The sequence below is a fragment of the Strongylocentrotus purpuratus genome, unplaced genomic scaffold (genome assembly GCF_000002235.5).
Source record: "Strongylocentrotus purpuratus isolate Spur 01 unplaced genomic scaffold, Spur_5.0 spur5_scaffold_6, whole genome shotgun sequence".
Taxonomy (NCBI): domain Eukaryota; kingdom Metazoa; phylum Echinodermata; class Echinoidea; order Camarodonta; family Strongylocentrotidae; genus Strongylocentrotus; species Strongylocentrotus purpuratus.
Genome location: NW_022145612.1, coordinates 28913364 through 28935943, shown reverse-complemented (window position 1 = coordinate 28935943; position 22580 = coordinate 28913364). Strand labels below are relative to the sequence as shown.

At 35.8% G+C, this 22580-nt stretch overlaps 2 protein-coding genes across 3 annotated transcripts in view; one reads left to right on the top strand and one right to left on the bottom strand.

Moving 5' to 3' along the window:
- The first annotated feature begins 854 nt into the window (after positions 1 to 854).
- Positions 855 to 8686, top strand: LOC575429 (protein N-terminal glutamine amidohydrolase). Its single transcript, XM_775831.5, has 6 exons — positions 855 to 1050; positions 2724 to 2823; positions 3933 to 3986; positions 4516 to 4664; positions 5275 to 5402; positions 6108 to 8686. The coding sequence occupies exons 1-6, from the start codon at positions 980 to 982 to the stop codon at positions 6215 to 6217; spliced, it is 612 nt and encodes a 203-aa protein (XP_780924.4). The 5' UTR covers positions 855 to 979; the 3' UTR covers positions 6218 to 8686.
- Positions 8687 to 10041: 1355 nt separating this feature from the next.
- LOC575286 (E3 ubiquitin-protein ligase arkadia-B) overlaps positions 10042 to 22580 on the bottom strand; it is a 33842-nt gene continuing 21303 nt past the window's right edge. The window contains exons 7-14 of one of the 2 annotated variants that reach the window (XM_011665548.2): positions 20894 to 21062; positions 18564 to 18927; positions 17110 to 18103; positions 16390 to 16549; positions 15915 to 16016; positions 14852 to 14944; positions 14138 to 14268; positions 10042 to 13468 (exon numbers count right to left, since the gene is read on the bottom strand). In XM_011665548.2, coding sequence (XP_011663850.2) covers positions 13351 to 13468; positions 14138 to 14268; positions 14852 to 14944; positions 15915 to 16016; positions 16390 to 16549; positions 17110 to 18103; positions 18564 to 18927; positions 20894 to 21062 — 2131 coding nt within the window. In that variant the 3' untranslated portion in view covers positions 10042 to 13350. The remainder of the gene's footprint in view (positions 13469 to 14137; positions 14269 to 14851; positions 14945 to 15914; positions 16017 to 16389; positions 16550 to 17109; positions 18104 to 18563; positions 18928 to 20893; positions 21063 to 22580) is intronic. The other variant, XM_011665550.2, reaches the window with a different exon arrangement.

The window sequence follows — 22580 nt, the reverse complement described above, 5'->3', positions numbered from 1 at the left end:
ACTATCCTGAAATATTTGAAAATTGCCATTCTGAAACTCGGTCAAGAAACGTCAACCCCCTGGCAAAATCGTGTCTGAGCCCAAACGCCGATATGTGGACAAGTGGGCTATACGTCAGAAATGACCGGCTTTAAAGATGTTGGCTACAAAAAATTATTACCGCTCCCATGCAGATGAGTTATACATTTACGTTTGACTTCCATGTATATTAAGTAAGGAATATTTCTAAATGACTATTCTATTTCTTTGTTTACTTATATAGTTTATGTTACATGTATATAATGTAGTGATGTAAAAAAAAAAATAGTTTTAAAATTCTTGCCAAAGACAGGGAACCAGACTCGACTAGCACTTGTGCTAACTTCTGGTACCCCCTTTAACAACAAAAGTGTACATATAATATTTTATTCCTTTTGTATACGACATACTTTGTAAAACAATATCGATCTTGTGTTATATTGTTATATTTTATGTAATCATGCTTGATACATTATGTTTTACTTGTTATTATTTTTGTTGTTAATAAACTCAAACTCAAACTCAAACTCAAAAAAACATGTCTGATACCGGAAGTCTGAAAGTCATACAACATATCGGTCGCGTTCTCACCAAAAAAGATGGGAGACTGCGTAAATGAATCCCCCCCCCCCCCCCCCCCCCCCCCTCCTCCGATACAGCACCCATCTCAAGTTCTGCAAGAATCTTCAAGGTTGAAAGAATCAGACTTGGTAATTCTACAATTTCCGCCCAAATCTATTCAAACTTCCGGAACATTCATTCCACAAAGAAGGGGAAGGAGCCCTCTGGAGCTAGAATATTCTAGATATTTGTCATCAAAATTATATATAATATCGTTTTGCTTTGTGTGCTCCATTAACATTCTGCACATGACCTCACCCGCTCGATCGTCGGTTCAACCTGAAAGACAAGTTTGTTCGTTTGCGGAAATTAATTAGAAGATTAAAACAATCACATCATAATGCCGAGTGAAACTATCCCATTGAGTATCCTGCCTCCTTTGGCTGAGTGTTTTTACTGTACTTGCTATTGGTAAGTCGAGAACAATTATATATTTCTTCAATTAACTTATTGTTAGTCACGATTTTTATAACGGTCCCATATGTATAATTTGAAGTCGGTTTATAAAAATAAAAAAGAACAATGGAGAAACTAAACCTGCTAAAGAGGCTCACATTACTTATTTGAATTATACGTAAAAGGCTATTTTATATATTTTTAAATAAATTCATATACATGTAGACCTACAGTGGATTATGTAGGATAATAAGAACTTTTTGTAGTGGATGGATATTTCACTATAAAATTTACTAAGAAATCGTGTGACCTCATTCATAATCATAATTCATATCTCATGAGCAGATGAGTCATGCATTGTACTTAAAGCTAAAGACCAGTTATGGTCATGCGATTGCATTGTGAAAGAAACATTGTGAAAACGATCAGAAAAGGTTGATCATCTAGCATAGATGTACTGCAAGGTTCTGGAATCATCAAAATGATAAGAAATTTGGCCAAGTCTTCATAAAGTTAGAATCACTGTACACAGAAAGATGTGTAGTGACTTGACCTTTGGAGAACTTTGCATTTGTAAATATTATTGTCTTGTCTTTATTGTGTGGCTTGAAGTCTAGCCTTTTATTCCATTGTCACTCATTTCTTTAGTGACACCTGTTGCATTACTAGAGTGCCACAAATACTTACTCTGGCAAGCACATTCCATACCCTATGGGTTGGGATGTGCAACCACCTAATGTACTGGTATAGCTTATACTGTACAGGGACATTACACTTGCTTGCTTTATTTGCCACACCTATTTTCATCACTTCTCCTGAGCTGTTCATATAGAGCACACGTATTCTAGAGAGTCTTTAGTCGATCTACAGCAAAGCTAATTCAGCTTCATCTTAATTCTTGTCCTATTTCTTCGCTTGTTTCTCTACTCGGTTCTGAGGCCTTATTACTTTATAGAGATTATAAGTTTCTTCTTCTTTACTTAATTCGCGAAGAAGCGTCATTACTTTGTACATGGTCTTACATATTCTTTCTACGGGTGCTGTGCAATATTTGAACTACTACTTGTGATATAATATATGTTCCAAGTATCTGTACTCAACAGGTGTTTCTACGAGACAAGGTAGGAAAGAAATCTATTTCTATTTCTTTTATTTAGGTGATTAAATTCCCTAAAGATGTATGGGACTACACATGTGCGCGACACGTGCATTTGTATCTCTCACCAGGCGAGAGATACACTAATTTACCAAATATATCGATTAGTAGGCGGTTTCCCGTCAACATTTTTATTATCATGTATTATTCAAAACATATTCTTTCACATGATTGGTAATAAGAGCCTGCCTTTCCTTTTTTTGAAGTTGGGGCGTTTCCAATACCGGTCTTTACCTTTAATTATGATTGCAGTGTGCATTTTGGGCTCTAGTTATATTAATTTCTTTATTTTAATTGACAATAAAAGAATGATCACTAGATCTAATTTGTATTTTTTAAACAATCAATTTGTTTGTCCATATGACCACGACCCACATGCCTTTTTCTGTGTCTCTACAGTACATGGACTAACAAGTAACAAGTCTGTTGACATCATGTTCTGCTGAGAATACGTCTGGCTTAGCCTTAACCAAATCCCTTTTTCAGAGAGCAGATTGAATAACATTTGATCTTTTCTTTTCTTTTCCAACAGCGAGGAAAATGCCTGGAAGATGTGTGAAAGTGTTCAGAAGAATTTCCCCAATGAATTGAGCAGGGCTTATGCTGTCTTCATCTCAAATGATGAGAGAAAGGTAAGTAGTTTTTTAGTTTGTCGGTAGAGGCGCAGGGCCAATTTGGGAGACTCCCTCTCATTACTGTTTCCTGAATTGGAGATTTACATGTAGCTTACAAAAGCTTACAGTACATGTAGGTCATCAAAAAAAGATCATTTTCATGAGGAATCTGCTCATTGCATTTTTAGTTTGAGTAGAGGTAATCCATTTGCAGCAAATGTAGATAAAAGAAGTTGGTATTGCAAATGGGAGACTCTCTCCCAAATATGGCGAGCACTTTCACATCATGCAGACATGCATACTTCTGTATTGATTTGTTTTGTGTGGATGGATGGAATGTGATATGAGGGGGGGGGGGGAGGGTGGGCCAGGGCTCGACACTAACAAGTGCCCAGGACACATGGGTGCCCAAAATTTTGGTCCTGACCCCTAAAATGTCTAAATGTTTACATATATAGGGCTCATGTACTGTATATATAAAGGATATTTAAATTCAAATCTGGACCCCTTTCCAAAAAGTTGGTGTGGAGCCCAGGGCCGGTATGTGATTCAATACTAAAAGGGCAAGACCACTCCTAAAAGAATTTTACTTTCAAAACAAGCAGAAAAATGAGACAAACCAATCAACAAAATGACATGAAAAACTTTGAAAATCACAAGACAAATTAGCAATTCACTCATGAGTCTGTGACGCCATTGCCTTACTATCCACTAAATGTTTTCTTTAATAATACAAATTTCAAATTTCCCCCCTAAAGATCTTATTTCCTCACACTAGCATCCAAGTTATATTGATATTAATATGTTTTTGTGTGGGTTCACTTACATGTATATAGAGTATTTATTCAGTTAAATCATGAAAAATGTGAATTTCGATAATGAATGATTATGAAGATATATTATTCAGATAATATCTATTCTTCAAATTTCATAAAAGATATTAAAGTATGATACATGATTATTGGAGGAATTACAGACAGCAAGAATTTACTGCATAGGTGGCAAAAGTCATTTGTGACTGCCATATGACATAAAGATGGGACTAAAAATATACATGTAGTAGTTACTTCAATGATTACAATTAATATTTGGTAAATGTATTCACTTTTTGTTTTCTTTTTCTTTAGGTTCCTCTTTGGATGCAGAAACAAAGTCCCAGTGAAGAAGTTCCTATAGTTTGGGTAAGCCTTCTCTATTTGTTTATGATTCAAATACTCTGTGCTTCTGTTGATCCATGTGAGATAGATATAGAAATGCAGTATACTTCTTTATTCTTTACATATAGCTAGTATTACAAAATGAAGTGCTCTGGATAGTTTGATAGATCGGAATATAATAAACATGTACCCTGTCATGCCAAGTGTTTCTTTGAATAGATTATTTCACCTATGTGAATGTACATAAGTTCTATGATGCATGCTCTGAAAGTCTAATTTTAGTTTTGGGAAACCACAAACATTATGGGGATTATCACATAGAATAAGAAATTCCTAACCCCTAACTTGAACCAAACACTATACCTAACCCAGGCCGTAGCCCTAAACATAATCCAACACCCCTGAAGTCACAAGACTAACCCTAGAACCATCTTTTTATGTTAATGAAAGAAACCCAGGGCAAATATGGCAGTAGCAAGTATGGGATCACCATAATTAGCATGTTTAGTAATCCCTGTATTATTTATTCCTCAATTATTTTGTTTTATTTCAGGATTACCATGTCATTATGGTCCACCAGCATCCATCCTCAGGTAGTCAGGTCTATGATATGGATACAAGTTATACATTCCCTGTCGACTTTGAAAAGTACGTCACCACAGCAGTGGGTACCAACGATCGTCTGATGGAGGAATTTTACAGGTACGTGTGTTCCATTGATAATTACCGGTAGATAGAATACAGGTTATGTATTTCATGAAAATGTGTTGAAATATTGAAAATCAGGACCCCAATACTAAGGAATCACATCACTTCGGGCTCGTTCAGATATGACTTAGCAAAACTGCAGCATTTAAAGAAAATAATGACATAAAGTGTAGAATGCTTCATAACACATATCTTATTACACAGACCTCAGTGAATGAGTCCATGTTGTACGTTGTCATTCATTTACACATCAAAACACCTTGGCAACTTTTTTTGCAGCAGTTTGCAACACGCCTTATCTAAACAAGCCTTTAAAAGAAACTCAGTCATTCATGAAACTAACATAACATGATATTTTTTTAAATAATAGAATATGTTCCTTGGCGATATTTAAAAAAATATATGGTAAATATTATGATCTACTTTTTTTTTGAAAATCTATGTTCAAAAGTATACTCTTTAGCAACAAACGTGGTGACCTAACACATAGATATATACAGAATTTATTGTTCATAATCCATTTTTTCTTTTTAGTGTTCTCTCTGTATCCTCATTACACCATGAATTGTAATGGATTGTTCTTATTATCATATCCTTTCTTCAGATTCTTCAGGGTGATTCCGGCACAGGAGTTCTTGGATACGCTCGCATCGGATCGTTCTCACATGAAGAAAGAGGATGGAGAATATAAGTCACCCCCTCCTTCGCATCCTTGCATAGTAGCTAAAGATGGTAAGAATCACCCCCTGTCAACAATAAATTTCTTAAGAAAAATGAGAGCTTCAAAGGTGACTGGTTTTTTTTGGGGGGGGGGGCAGTATAGAGATTGGCTGAATGGTCTCCTGTAAAATAGGACATTTTGTTGCATTCATATTCAAATTGTGAAGCTGATCTCATCAGTGAGAGTGAAAGCAATTTTTTTTAATAGAAAACTTTGATAGTTTAAAATGCATGTGAGCATGTCATGTTACTTAAACTAGTATGATCAAAGTGTCAAAGTGAAGAAGAAAAAAAGCAGAGGTAATAATTTAGTGGAAATTAATTATGTTGGATGGTAATTAGAAAAACCTAATACCCCTCTCCCTTTCTGCCTCCCCCCCCCCCCCCTCTCTCTCTCTCTCTCTCTCTCTCTCTCTCTCTGGCCTCTCTTCACCATGATTGTGGAATGACCATGATTGTGGAATGACCTGCCATGATCTGTCTGCCTGACTTCTTAAATTTTTTTAAGAAGGCTTTTCAAAACTCTTCCATTCAATGATTATTGTTAACTTTTGCTTCTTGTATGTTAATTTGTTTGAACTCTGTGAAGCACTGAGAAACCATTTTATATGTGTAAGAGCGCTATATAACCAACTTTTGTTATTGTTATTAATCTCTTTCTCTCTCTCTCTCTCTCTGTCTGTCTCTCTCTTTCTGTCTCTCCCTATCTGTGTGCAGGTACAACAATGAATCTAGATTCTTTCATCAAAATGGAGAAAGGAACCGGTCATGGAGAGGTCATGACCTTGGCGGAGTTCACAACAAAGTTCATGGAGTCAAGCGACTAAAATAGTACCAGGGGTAATAAGTCTGAGAACTGTTTACTTTAAAAGTGAGAAATAGCTCATCATAACAAATTTTCTACAAAATGACAACGAGCTGTTGGTTCATGACTGCGCATATGTGGCTGCATATTTGTTGGTTTGGTTTGTTAGTTTGTTTTACCCGACTGCTCACGTGGTAGTGTCTATTATAATATTTCATTTCAGTGAGGCGCGATGGCTCAGTGGTAGAGCAGTGGTCTTTTAACCGAGAGGTCCCGGGTTCGCAACTGATTCAATGCGCTCATGCCCTTTAGTAAGGAATTAATCCTCATTACCAAGTCCCTCGGAGAAGACTTAAAGTCGTTGGTCCCCTGGTTGCTTACTTACAACCATACACATGCTTTCTCAGCAGTCGGGTAAAAGAAACGAACCAACCAACCTTCAACAATGTACTAATGGAAGTTCCACAGAAACGGTGGTAGAAGTTTCAATTAATCATTAAGATTGTGGATACACATAAACATGTCAACAACTCTTATTCTTTAAGTATCATGTATTTTTTTAATGAATTGTAAAACAACAAAAATAGTATTGCGCATTGTTTGAGATAGAGATTAAAGAATTTACTAATCATCCCTGATATGAATGTTCATGGTAATGATAGTGCTATAAATATATATAGCTTTTAGTTTTATAATATGATCAGTTATCAGTACTACAGATAGTTTGTAAGTGCAATTTCCTTTGGCCTTTCAAAGTCCCTTGATGATTATTGCTTTGAAATATAATGAATGTCAGTGACTATTGTTTAAAAGAGAGGTTTTACTTTTTGTAATTGTTAGAAACTGGTCACGATGGATTCTATGAAATACATTCCATTGTTCATCACGTTTAGCTTCACCTCATATGAAATATGAAACAAGGTTTAAATTGTCCATGTGGCACATACCCTTAGCGCTTCACGATTTGATGTGTTTTTGCATGATTTTAATTTTTTTTTTTTTGTACACGTTGGTATGTTTCAACATCAATACAGGTTCTTTCTACACTTTCGTAGAACACTGTTTTCTCGATCATGTTAAAGTAACTCGTACAAGATCAATATTTTTATTTTATCGTTATTGATATTTCTATCCCTGTACCCATACTTAATCATATAAATGAAGTTGAAGTTTGAAGTTTGAAGTTTATTGTCCAAACAAAAAGTACATCAATATAACAAGCAAATGTGAATGTTTAACATTGAAAGGATAAATGGGACCAGAAAATAGAATTAAATGCTAATCGTGTCTGGTACCACTTACACGCAAAAGTATCAACAATGAATGAGAATGTAATGATGAAAGAAATGAGGATGTGAAGTTGGAATAATGATCCTTGCTACCTTCCCAGATTGGATGGGGGATGGAAAGAGTTTGTCCATGCAAAATATTCAGACCAAAATAGGATTGTGCTTGATTGCGTACTGGGCTCCGTTTCATAAAACCCGTTATCAATAACAAATGTTAAATATATATGACATATTTGTTCTCAGCCAATCAAATTCCACGATTTTAGTAGCTTTTAACAGTTATTGTTACTTGTTTTGTTAAAAAGTTTGGTGAAATAGGGCCCTGACCTCTCCTATCTTTAGATGCTTGTAATATTAAATAAAATGGAATTAGAGTGATCCTTCAAAAGACAGGTTGATTGTAGGTGTGTTCAACTATTTTAGTCCATTGGATATGATTTTATTGTGGTATTCGATGCATTTGCATAAATTGCTTAGTTGTCTTGGACCCAGTGTACAACCAGATGAAAATTTGGGACTGTAATTATTGCAGTGTAGAAAGCTGCTGCATTTCTGCTTGAGTCTCATGTCGCCACTAATAATAAAGACTATAATGTGCAACATATCCACCCAGAGGGTGCTCAAGGCGCTTACAATGAGCTACATATAAACTATACTTAGATACAATCATGCTTAATACAGTACATTATACATGGTGAAAAAGACGTTATTAGTTAAAGTTTTCAGACTGGCCTTTGATGTTAACTGTGTGACAGAATTAGGAGATTTAAAGAAAACTACATGTCAGCCAAGAATCATATGGTAACCAATTTTACGCATCACTGTATAAGTACATTCATTTCCATGTTATATCCTATATTTTCGATTATTTTGCCTTAGATTGAAGGAGTTATTCCTATATTGTAACTTTAAACACTATTTATCAAGTTAAAATTTAAGACTTTTATGGAGTTATTCAAGTAAGTAAATTTTGGAGCCTATATTACTGATTATTTTGCCTTAGATTGAAGGAGTTATTCCTATATTGTAATTTTAAACACTATTTATGATGTTAAAATATAAGACTTTGATGGAGTTAATCACAAAATTAAATTAAAACTGAAATAACAATATTATATTGCTATATATGGATGTATGAAACTACTTTCTGTAACATTTTTCGCTTAGTGAAATAAAGAAAATTGGTTTGTTTACTACCTGGAGTATGTAACTATGGATACATTATTTTTGTCATTAATTCTGAAAATGGATGATTATGTGATGATTGCGTTTATATTTCTTCTCCATTGTGATGCGAGTATTGGCTTTCTCAAGTGATCTTATGGGGCGTTGCAAGAAAGTTGCAATCAATTGCAAATTAAAAAAAAATCCCCATTAGTAAGAGAAAGAGAGGGAGAATTAAAGCTACATCTAGTTAATTTAATTTAATCCAAACAAAATCCTAGACAAATTGGGGAGACTAGTGGGGCATTGCAAGAAAGTTGAGTTGCAATCGATTGCAAATATCAACTTTCTTGCAACATCCCATAAGTTGTTTAAAAGATCAACAAGATTGAAGAAAGACCAGAGAAAAAGTGTTAGCCACATATTCACACACACACGAGCAATTTTCATTTGTACAGTGCGTCCCAGAAAAAATGAAACCGAGAAGTATTGATGTTTTATCATATCTTAATCACAACCATCATTAATGAATGATACATATTTGGAAAGCTTAGAGTCCCCTCTTTCAGTTGATGCTACTCACGTGATGCATATTTCACGCATGAGTGATTTTAAGCAATTTGAAGGAAGGAAACCAAAAAGTAATTTGGCGGGCGGTATCTGAATTTCAAAGAAAAATTCATATTTCTAGAAAGTTAATTTTCTGCTCTTTCATATGATACCTCAATCAAGAAAAATGAGCCAGGAATAACAAAGTTCTGTTTGTTTGAAGTAGCCCTTACATTTTCATAATTTTAACAAACGAATTCGTTTTCACTGGGTGCCTGCCGTAGCAAAAAGCAGATTTGACTAAAGACTTAACTCCGTTTCGTTGACAATCAGCCATGCATGAAGACTCTCCTCTACGGCTGATTGTCAACGAAACGGAGTTAGGTCTTTTGTTAATTTTGTTTATTGATACGGCAGGCAGCCAGTGAAAACAAATTCGTTTAATAAAATTATGTAAATGCAAGCACTACTTTAAACAAACATAACTTTGTCATTCCTCGCTCATTTTTCCTGATAGAGGCGTCATATGAAGGGCAGAAACTCAACTTTCTAGAAATGTGAATTTTTCTTTGAAATTCAGATACCGCCCGCCAAATGTCTTTTTGGTTTCCTTCCTTCAAATTGCTTTTAATCCCTCATGCGTGAAATATGCATTATCTGAGTAGCATCACATGAAAGAGGAGACTAAAAGCTTTCCAAATATGTATCATTCATTAATTATAGTTGTGATTAAGTTATGATAGAACATCAATACTTCTCGGTTTCGTTTTTTCTGGGACGCACTGTATATCAACATGTATTCGTTGAGAGACAAAAACACAAAGAACTTCTGTATAGTGACTAGTTTACTCTTTTCTTCTTTTTTAAATTTTATTCCAATGCTTCATATACATGTTCTCAAGCCATGATTGTACTTATAACAATAATACATTTGCACATTTAAATTTGATGTAGAGATGTTCTACTGTGGGACCAAACTAGGAAAAATATACAAGCATCTTCAACACCTAAATCACTATTGTAAGGGGTAATATTCAACAGATGTGTGCAGCTCAAAAGAAATTCATATAATAGCAGATACATATAATGCTCCTGCTAACAGTACCAGTAAATGTTTTGAACAACATATTCAACAGAAAAATTGAACTACTTTCCACATGATTTGTGTTGAATGATTTTAAAAGAATGTGAAACTCCGCTTGCAAATGCATGTAAGTTTCCAACGAGAGCAAAATCATATGAAGAAACACATATGGCAGTCAAGTGGAAGTACACACAGAAAAAATATTGTTTGGAGAATTGTATGAAATGTATCTTTTCTGAGGGAAATGGACAACGGTGCAACAATTCTAATGCTATATTATGTTCATACAGTGAAGTGACCTCTATTGTTTATTTATTTTATCTTTAAACATAAAACAAAGCCTAAACCTCTTTTTCATATACACTATTTCATAATACATATTTTTTTAATTGTTTGGTATACTATGGTCAGTCTTAATCACATGAGCAGAATCAAGTTCATTTGTACGAAACACAAGTTCTTCACATCTGAAGAGATGGTTAACATTCACAAGAACTGTTAAACAGCAAAGCAGGGTGAAATATTTGATCAAGAGGACTAGTTTGTTTTTCTTCAAAAACAAGAATAAAATAACCAGAATGAGACTGTACATGTAATTACATATGCAGGGTTGTTTTGGCAAAGTTTTGTAGGTCTGATCTTGTAAGCCTGATCGTAGTAAACCTACGAGTCATGTAAAAATCACTACCATTTGTTAATATTGCAAGATCGAACGTTTATTCATACTACTAGTATTATCAATAATTCAAAATCAAATGAAACTGAATTCTTTTCTATTATTCTTAATGGTATATGAAATGATTTATGACAATACTATTTTGTTATTACAGGAGCAGTATTTTTCAGATCTTGTCAATCAGAAATCTTTTAGGCATCAAATATTTCACTCTAAGTATTACTCAAGCAAGCCTGGTAAAAAAAATATGCTTTTCAATTGTCTTTTTTTTAAACAAGAAGATACATGTAAATCGTATTGAGCAGTTTCTGGAAATTTCCCAGTAAATTGTCAACAATTCAAATCTTGCAGCATTCTAATATGGAAACATTACATTTCCTATTGGCAACTGTATGTCAATTGTGAACAAAACGAAAAGTACCAATCATTTATTAACTTGCTAATAAGTCTACTTACTCACATGAATGAGACAAAAATAACAAGTTTAGCAAGAAATGGACTCTGTTTTAAACTATGATTGATTGAAAGTTTGATGTTACAGGGAAAACAAGTATCAAGCAGCCACATAATGATATCTGGTGTTTTCACATGTTCTATAAATGTCATGAATACATGTATATTAATAATATTGGAACTGGTTTCTAATGACCCACACAAACGACCACATAAGTTTCTGACACATCCTCTACAAGATATTTCAAACTAATGGGAACTGGTGGCTCCAGAAAGAATATTATGTTTTCCTTTTTAACACATCTAGACAAAATATTTCCAACATTTAATTTAACCCACATAATGGCTACTTACATTATTCCAATACCGGTATACAGAACCAAAAGCCACAAGACTGCTTCCACTTTCTAAATAGATTTGACATACCCCTGTAACAGTGGATTGAGCTATTGAAGAGAAATGCTTAATATCCCTTTTTTATTGTTTAATACAAAGGTCATTATCTGGGAAATGGTTGAATGGAGAAGCAAAGTCTGTGCACTATACACGTGTTTAAGCCTTTAATAAAGAAGAATGGTTTTAAAACATAAATACAAATATAAACTTAAAAGATAGTAGCTATTGCACCCTCTATATTATCATTTTGGTAGTGATAATTTCTATCATGGATAATTTACAATGTTCTAATATCGATCCGAGCCACATGCTCGCAAAATAAAAAAAAAAAATCAACATTCATCTCGCTAATTGATCCCATGTAACCGGCATCCTCCCACTGGCCATGGGATTTCAAGTATTGTACTAACATTACGCAACTTCACATCAGCCTAGAAGTAAAAAGTAAATAACGAAATGACTAAAATTTGCAGTAAAAAAGCAGGGAGTAAGGTAACATATTTGTCTATAGACATCCCGACATAGAATCTCTTCGCAACCATACAGGAACATAAACTCATATACTGTCAAAAATAAGAAATATTGGAATGAAATCTTCCAGATATATAGATTATTCATCGAAATCATGCAAAACATATTTCATTGTTTTTTAATCAAAAGATTATTAAATCCTACAACAGTATTAAAGCCTATGTCACAATGTATAGTCATCCAGACATGATTTTCTATTCATAGGCTCATAGACTGATCTCTCAATGGAATTCCAAAATAGAAATATATTTGTAACCTTCACCTCTCTTCCTTTGAGGCCTATTACCCTATATTTTACAAACTTTCATCAAGTACTGTAACTAACTAAACATGATTATTTACAAATCTGTCTCTTCTGTCAATGCTATGATGCAACTCCTTATCCCCTATAATCACCATCACATGTTTCATTAATTGATGTGAGGGTTTAGTACAGAGGTCAAGACAAAAAGGTCAAGTGGAAAATATACAATCTTTCGCACATAGCAGTATTGAACGACATTGAGAAAATATTCATCTTTTGTTTTAATATGAGGGATGGAGGTACAAAAAATTTCTTAAAAGGAAACGAAAAGTTCAAATTTATTTAAGGTTATCTTAGGTTCAAGAAATAAAGCAAAGATTTTGTTTAAAATAAAAAATATTGCAAAAAAGTCCTGGATTATGACAAAGACTTTAAAAGGGGACATAATTAAGTGAAGTAAAATTAATGAAAATATCATATACCCCTTGATAAAAAGAACATTACGAACAATTAAAAAGAAAAAAAAGAGAATAAATAAATCAAAATCTTGATATAAACCACATTATTAAGTCACTGATGACTATTCGTATACCGGTAAGTGTCTAGAGATGTTGAAATTGACTGAGAAAAATAATGCAAGGTATTTAATAAAATAATTAAAAACGGGTTCACCAATGTCATTTCAAGTATTCCAAACACAGGTGAACATCATGCGGTGCACCTGTTACAAGGACTTTTCATGCTTTCTGGACTCATAAGAAAGCAGGTTTCAGACTTCTTTTTGCATCCTTGTTTCGATGTCTACGCGACAGATGGGACAGCGTTTGTTGGTCACCAGCCATTGATCCACACACTCCACATGGAAGAGATGCATACATGGAAGCCGTCTGTGAAAACAGATAAGATAGAAGGAAAATGTTGTTATTCAATATTGTAGCATAATTGGTCCAGCATTTAGTAAGATGTAGAGGGCGTTATATTTAATTGTGAAACAAACACATGCATGTCATGAGCATGTCAATCAGTCACTGGTGAGCTGTCGTTGTGACAGGTACTCATGTAGAGATCAGTGACTTGGAATGAGATAGAGTTACCTAAGCTGCAGATACTGTGTAAGTGTTGTTTCTTTAGTTCCTGTCGTACATTTAGTGGTTGCAGAAGTGAGTGAAATGAGAGTCCACGTTTTTTTTTTTACACAATATATTTTTGTGAAAGCCCACTGAGAGTTTGTTGATGAATGATTGTCGAGAGCGTGGAGAAAGCCTGCAAGGCAGAACGCTACCCCGGCAGAACCCGGTTACGCCATAATATGATGATATGAATATATGATATCGTTTAATATGATGGTATGATAAATAAATTTCTATAGATCGCATCTGATGTATTATGAATACATTGTCAACTGTTTATAAAGTTACAGGTGACTAAACCGGTAAATTCAAGAAGATATAGAACTATCACAGAAAAGTAGATGGCAAATATATCTACCACAATCAAGGACTCTTCCCTGTATAACACATAACCCCTAAAAAGGTGTAATGAATAAGAGAACTAACCTGACATCTTCGTCATCTTCAAAATAAGACAAGCATATAGTACACTTCTCCATATCATCATCAGGGATCTTAGCTGCTCCCTCCACTTCACCCGTCTCCTCACTACTATCACTCTCCTTCTGATGACGAAGCTGGAAAGAGCAACAATACAATTATCAGATTTTAATAATCATGATGTTGTTATGTACAGGAGTGAATGTTCAAATGGAACAATGTATGAAAAATATTGGCACGGGTGAGCTTTTCCCATACAATCTTTGTAAAATTATTAAAACATATCTTTTTTTACTTGACTTTGTTTACTCAACACATGAGAACAGGTTAGCCTCTCCGGGTACCAAAAACGAAAAAGGACAAAATAATAGTAGACCTGTAAAGCGCTTAGAGGCATCTTAGATGTGTTAAGTGTTATTTTAAAGCAGAATATTATTATTATTATTATTATTATTATGAATAGGAAAGAAATATAATCCAAAAGTAACGGTACAGATCATATGTTCATACAATGCAAAGTAAGTATAAAATTTACTTTGGAAAAAAAAGCTCAGCCATCATCCATCTATAAAACTTCCTTTAACACACATTGTCTATATGATGATGAGAATGAAGATAAAGTCAAATTTGTCAAAATAATGTCAAATAAACAACTAAACAACTTTTTATTTTCCTGAAGGTTATGATAGCATTGACTTCCCGGAAGTATTTTGATCTCACCTTGTATTTATGTGGCAAGGTATTTCTCTCTATGGTGCTTCTGGAAGCTCCTCTGTTCACCTGTCCTAGGTGTTCTCCTAGCTGAACTAATTCCTGCAAGTAAAAGAAAGGAACTGAGTATGAGCTCAAATCATTCAGAAACTTGGAATTGAATGCAATTATTAGCACTTATAAAATGGCTTCAAGAATGTAGCCAATGAGACGCGTCTAAATGGATCACGTGACCGATAATTATTTTTTACTATATGCACGGTACCATCTGCATGGGGTGCATTTTGGTGATAACAACCGTGGATGAAGGTTGTGGGAAGACATCTGATGGCCTTGCTATAAAGTAAGATTGTGTATTATTTGTATAACAGTAATCAAAATTGGAAAACAGGATATTATTGCACATTCTCATATTAGCACTGAAAAGAAGAAACAAATAAAAGATCATTTACTGTGACATGTTACAAGTGTTCCAGTCAAATTCTTGCAAATTACACAAAAAAATGTATACATTCTACAAATTGTATTCACTTTAAGAACCCCTTCCAATTCCATTGAGTTGATCTAAAATTATTTTAAAGCCACCATTTGCAGAAATGAAAATGTGGTGAAGTCAACACGCTGCAATCATTGTATATGATGCTATACATTCACTTTTTTGCCACACCCGCTATATTGCAACTTCATGTAAAAGCAATCAAACTTTTCAGAAATTTGTCATAATTCTTCAATCCATGTGTTTTTCATTACAATAATACAGTCAAATCTGCTTTAGTGACCCCCTGCCTACAAAGACCACCTGTCTACAACAAGCACATGTTTGTTTCACTCGAAAATGGTTTCTCATTGAAACATGTACTAAAGGAACCTGTCTACAAAGACCACCTGTCTACAAAGACCACTTTTTTTGTTACCCTTGGGCTGTTGCTGTAGACACGTTTGACTGTACTAAAGGAACCTGTACTTAAAGACCACCTGCCAATAAAGATCACTTTTCTTGTCTCCCTTGGGTGGTCTTTATAGACGGGTTTCACTGTATCAGACATTAGCACAGAAGAAAGAAAGATCTTACCTCATACATAGGACTGACCCTCAGAGCCCTCATGACGGAGAGAGGGTGAGCTTGGGCGTAGAAGGGGTGACCGGTATGGATAGGTGGAATATCTGGTACAAGCTGAATAACATGGATAAATGTATAGGGATAAATCAATAGCTTGCAATCACACTTGTATTCTATTACTTATACACTGTATCATGTACAAAAACTGATGACATTGAGGGATATGCATATTTTATCTGTAATGAACGCAGTATGAGAATTTTTCACAGGCAATGTTGCGGAATTTGGTATACATGAATATATTCTCAATGCATCGATATCTTCCTGCATATTCCTTCCAATTTCAGAGACTTCAGAACAGGGAAGTTAACAAAAAAGCAACATCCTTTAAAGAAAATAAATGAAGTTCTTCAGGTCGTTTTCAACCAATTTACTGATTTCTGAAGACATGCCAAGCTATATCTAATTCAATCGTGTGTTTACTCACCAAGTTGGATATAAGAGGAGCAACTGTAGTACCAGACAGGTTTGGAGTGTGAAGGTGAGGGTGGGGCGCATTATGGTGGTAGTGGTGAAGGTGATGGTGTAGATGCCGATGTTGATGCTGCCTGCCATCTGGACCAACCCCAGTGCCAAGCTCAGTCTCCCTATGATACAGAATAAATAAAATCACTCAATCAATCAATCAATCTCACAAGAATCTGATTTTGTGAGTCTCGTATGGGTGGTGTGTTACTTGTACAGTGGAACCCGTCTATAAAGACTATCGAGAAAAGTGGTCTTTATAGGCAGGTGGTCTTTATGTACGGGTGCCTATAGTACATGTTTCAATGAGAAACCATTTTCAAGGGAAACAAAATGTGGTCTCTGTAGACAGGTGGTCACTAAAGCAGTGTATTTCTATGCTTCTAAACTTTGTGAGTGCTGGAGGCACACACAGCTCAGATGTTGGTTACCACTTTGTTGCAGCAACCCATGGTAGGAAAGAATAATGCAGGATCAGGTGGGGGTTATGTGACCAACTACACTGACTACCATCTCGACCTCGTTTAATACATGTAAACTATTCGCCAATTATATGTTATGGAATCCTATGCTCATGTAAAATATAAACAAATTATGTACTCCTGGAACACACAGCCTAGAAGTTTACAACAAAACTTAGCATATACATGTTCATACTGAATGTAAATAAAGTCTTTAATACCTCTGTGAATGAAGAACAGGTTGCCTTGCTTGGGGCTGTGGGTGACAAAATGGTCTTGGAAGCTCCCGGGTCACCCCTATTGTAGCTGTAGTCAGCTGCTCCGGACGGGGATGAGTTTGCTCTTGTGGCAACTGAGACTGTGCCGTTTGGTCAGGTTCATGCTGTTGCTGTTGTTGTTGCTGCTGTTGCTGCTGTTGCTGCTGCTGCTGTTGTTGCTGCTGTTGTTGCTGCTGTTGTTGCTGCTGTTGTTGCTGCTGCTGCTGTTGTTGCTGCTGTTGTTGTTGCTGCTGTTGCTGCTGTTGCTGTTGTTGCTGCTGGCAGTGAACATGTCTTGGCAACACATCAGGAGCAAAGCTGAACTCTGGCATGCGAGGTCTGGTACGCGGGTATGATCTATGAGCCACCTGTTGGACCGGCTGGACCTGCAGACATCGACGTTGCAACTCCACCAAGTATTGCTGCCTCTGCCTGAGCTGTTGGTGGGTGACGGACGCCGATGGGGTTTGCTGAGGTAGCTGGATCTCGGCTACCAACTGAAGGGGGTGAGGTCTAGGGTGCTGAAGATGACCTGCACCTGACATGGTACCTCCCGCAATATGGAAAGGTGCTGGCGGGGGAGACGAAGGACCAGCAACCTGTGAGCTCACACCTTGTTGCTGTTGCTGTTGCTGTTGTTGCTGCTGATGTGCTTGTTGTTGCTGTTGTTGAGCCACATGTTGCTGCTGCTGCTGCTGCTGTTGCTGCTGCTTTTGTTGCTGTTGTTGGTGGTGTTGTTGAATGGAGTGTGCAGGATTATGGGGTATCGGCCTCGCTGGACCAGAGACATGATGCTGCTGACCGTGGGCTGATGAGGAAGAGGAAGAGGAATTGGTTGTTGAGGAGGACGAGGAGGAGTGAACAGGATGAACATGGTGGGGATGGAAGTGATGGTGGTGTTGTTGATGTCCAATCTGCTGGCTACCATGTACTCTACTTCCGTGGCCTCTCTTATCACCTGTGAGGTAAACACATCATAAGAAGTTGGCTAACCTAAAACCAAACATGGTTTAAAGATTCCTAAACCACATACAAGAAGCTGCATACCATCAGTACACTCACTAAATACCTTCACCAACTTATTAGTGTTAATTATGATACCACTCAATTAACGCATGCCATAATCATAAATACAAATAAAGGGGACAAAGATAGCTTCCAGAATCACTTTGATAGATGGATAAATAAAAACATGCTTAACATATTGGCAAACATGAAGAAGACCAAAAGACAAAGACAGAATTGAATTCTTTATAATGGAGTACAATTTACATGATTTTCAACATCTTCTACATAACTATTATAATAGCTTTTTCCCCCTGTTGAATGTATTTTAAAGCAGCATTTGGAGGATAAAATATGTGTATATTTATAACATCAGAACAGAACAGATTTAAGAATAACATGAGTTTCAATACCTCTATTTGGTATGAGAACATGCTGTCTTCCTGGTCCATGAAGAGAGCAACTAAAGAGCCCTGACCGAGCCTGGAATCTGTTACCTCCTTCCCTCATCATATGACGTCCATCCATGAACTGTGATCTAAGCAGAATGGATGCAGCCGTGGACGATGGAGTAGATGACGCAGGAGGATGGGAGTCCTGTGGCTGGGGTTGGGGTTGAGCTGACCCTGACGTAGCCCCACCACCGGATTCTGATCCCCGCTCAAACAGAGGAACGTAGCCTAGAGCACGCTGAAGGAGGGAGTTGGAGTTGGAGGAGGAGTTGGAGGTTCTTCTGCGGGCATCGTTCTGATCTTGGCTACTAGATGATACGCGGGCCTGTTTGTAGGTAGGTAGAAAGAAAACCCAAGTAATAAAGAGCTACATATAGCACCATTAAAGGCACTGTTTAACATTGTTTCCAGTTTTACAAATCTTGAGATACTTGTGAAAGGGTGTATTTGAAGCCCTAAAAAAATTGTGCTTCAAAAATGATCATGAAGTGCTTCAAAAAAGTAAAAATCTTTGAGTGACCGGTTTTACCATACCGTAATTAACGGTGTATGAACCACACCTTTTTGCCGCTGAAAAAAATTCAAAGTCAGGGGTGCGGTTAATAAACGAGGGCGGTTTATACACCGTAAATTACGGTACTCATTTTCCCCAATAGACTGTAGTGTTATAACAAACTGTTCAAAACCGTTTGGCAAACAGTTTTTGACATTTATAATTCCAATCATTAATAGCTTGATAATCAGACGGGTGATCGGCTTGTAAAAGTCATAGGATTCCTGACTGACCTAAAGGTTTATAATTATGATTGCAGCATGAGCTAAATCCAGGATTTTGTTTAGAATTTTAGGCAAAGTTACCCAATCCCTTTAACTACATGTCCATATTCTTCTTTACACGCAGAGAAATAGAGAGTATGTGTCATGCTGATCAGAAACGGGCAGTTATCTTGCCTAAATGGTGGATACAGAATTAGCCATTGATTGAATGTTAAAGGTAATACAAAGTTTTGGGAAATTTTGAAAATTAACCGGATAGTGATTCTTTACAATTTTGATATATTTTGATGCCCCTGTGGATGTATTATAAGCACTAGAAAATTTAGCCCCTAAAACACTTCTGCTTTCGAGGAAAATTAAATATACAAATTAACCGGTGCTCCCGGTAAATTTTGATAAATTTCAAATAGCGCATACAGCCGTACAATGGTAGCTGCGGCCACGAAAATCTCAGAATATGCAGTTCTGATGTATAATTTCCAAATGGTAATAGCTAATCAGTCAATTTTATTCAAAAAACATTGTTTTATAGCTTAATTAATATATATTGACCTTGAGAGGGAGCTATACAACATAAAGAGTTTATTATTTACGATTTCATAACTTTAGACTCGATGTCAACCGCGACAATGATCACTGATTATTGTAGGATGGCACATGCTTCCAATATGTTCATTTGAACCAAATTCATGACCCCATACCAAAAGTTTGTATCACCTTTAATCAACATCATTCTGGCAATGTACTACAGCATCTGAATAGTATACTTATATACAACTTGTATTTGATTGGAAAAGACAATAACATACCTAGTTTGTAAAAACCAAGCAAGTCAAAGTTTAGTCTAGGATACACTGTTAATACAATTATGAGAGTACAGGTCTGGATGTTAGCCATACAGTTTGCCAAAACTATTTAAATTAAAGGGGAAGTTCACCCCGATATTAAGTTCTTTAAATAGAAGCAGAAATATGAGAGAAACAGGTTAGTGAAAATCCGAGCAGAAACCGATTAAAAAATAAGAAAGATATGAATCGTTGAAGGTGCAATCAATCAAACACAAATTGGCAACTCTGTGACAAGATCTTGCAAGCTTCCCTGCCATTTATCCCATACTAATAAACTTCAAAAATATCTATTTTCGCTAAAGAAATATTTTTGACATACATTCAAGATAAATATAAGTATTAGAGAGGAGCTCACATTTTCTGATTCTATTAAAAAGCAACTCAATGTTAGGGTGCACTTCCCCTTTAATCACTATCTGATACACTATCAAAGGGGCTAGTTATATAATTAGAAGAGAGGAGCTCGCATGGTACCTCACACTACTGCCAATTCATACCATTCTAATTTCTAATCTGTTTTTTTTTCTCAAACTTTCACCGACACGTTTCTCTCATTTTCTGCTTCTATTAAAACCATATGAGGGTGGTCTTCCCCTTTAAATCACCATCTGATACACTACTATCAAAGGGGCTATACAACATACAGAGGACAGTAAGTAACGTTACCTCTTCGGAAGCATCATGAGTTGTCTCTCCGGTTTCAGGTTGTTCCCATGACTGTCTGGCTGTGGTAGAGAATGCTGACCTGAGGCTGCAGCCGTTGGTTTCCGTGCCAGGCTGACCTTGTTGTGGATTGACCCTGCTACATGACATACCAGGGTGCTGGCAGGAAGGCCTACAGTACAACACACAATGAATGTACATATTATCATTACCTTCAGTTTCACTACAGACAACTATCATTAGGGACTTTTAGATTTGCACGACGAGAATGTGGACTGCCACATGTGACATCTTTTTAAGGAAATGTGACGTCCTTTTAAGGCACTGGCAGTGCCCGACAGTGCCTTAAAAGGAGGTCACATTGCCTTAAAAAGATATCACACATAGCGGTTCACATGCTCGTCGTGCAAATCTAAAAGTCCCTAGTATTATACATGTACATGTGCACGTGTGATAAGTTTTCTCTACTAAAAAGTCATACCATAGTCACCAAAGCTCAGAAAAAATTCTCCTCTCAGAAATATTGACCAACTTAAAGATGAAATTTGTTTTTTTAGTTACTGTTTAACATCCACTAAACAGGAGTGATATAGATTCATGAATCATGCTGCCCCGTGTAACAATCACTTCTCACAAGAAACTAACTGTACATGTATTTGTACAATTAACATCTCTGACATGAAAATATATTTGTCTTATTGGATCATTTGTTATCAGACTTTTGTCATTTCATCCTATATCAATCCAGTGAATAGCCTTCCTACTACATCTATTTTGAAATGCTTTCTGTTCGTGTTTACAGAAATTATGATTCAACTATACAATAACATGCACTGTCACATGTACATGTACATATACCTCCTCAGCCCAATGATATGACAGCGTTTACCTTGAAATCTCTCCTCTTAAAACACCGTAGCTACATGTTCTATGTTATAATTAAAAGACAGTGTGTCATGACATCACAGAACTTATAGTGTAACAGGGAATTAATTCATTTTAATGTTTAATTCCAAATGTCATATTTTTCTGTTCAATTTTATTTTTACATTAATATTTTAATTACCGGTACAAGTATATCAATTCTATAAGTGAATCAATCTTTAATACATGTACAAACTGTATACTGTATCTTAATCAAATATTTTGTAAATCAATTTATTTCAGTCTCATAACTGCGATTTTGATTTGTTATCAACTAACCACACAAATCAAATTTTAAAAAATACAACTTCATTCTTTGCCTTTAATATTCATCAAAATGACCAATGAATTTGCTATATTTTTATCAGTGATTAATGCATGTATCTTTGGCAGCATGTATTTTCTCACTTTTCATGCTAAGGTCTCAGAATCCTTTCATTCAACCTTTCATGTGAGGAATGATCCTGTCATTAATAATGCTATTATTAATTTATCATCATATTCAATCAGATATTTCATTCTTCTCCCTCCCTCCCTCTGGACATACACGGTGGTCACAGGTAAACGGCAGGTATTCATCACATCTGATCACAGGTATTTCCTTCTTTACCCTCCCTCCCTCTGGACATACAGGATGATAACAGGTAAGCAACAGGAAGTTACTAATATGGCACAATGTGGAAATCAACAAGTCAAAAGCCAGGGGCTAGTTGTGAATACACACCCTTTTTTCTGACATTTGATGTGTATCATAGATTTGTGAGGG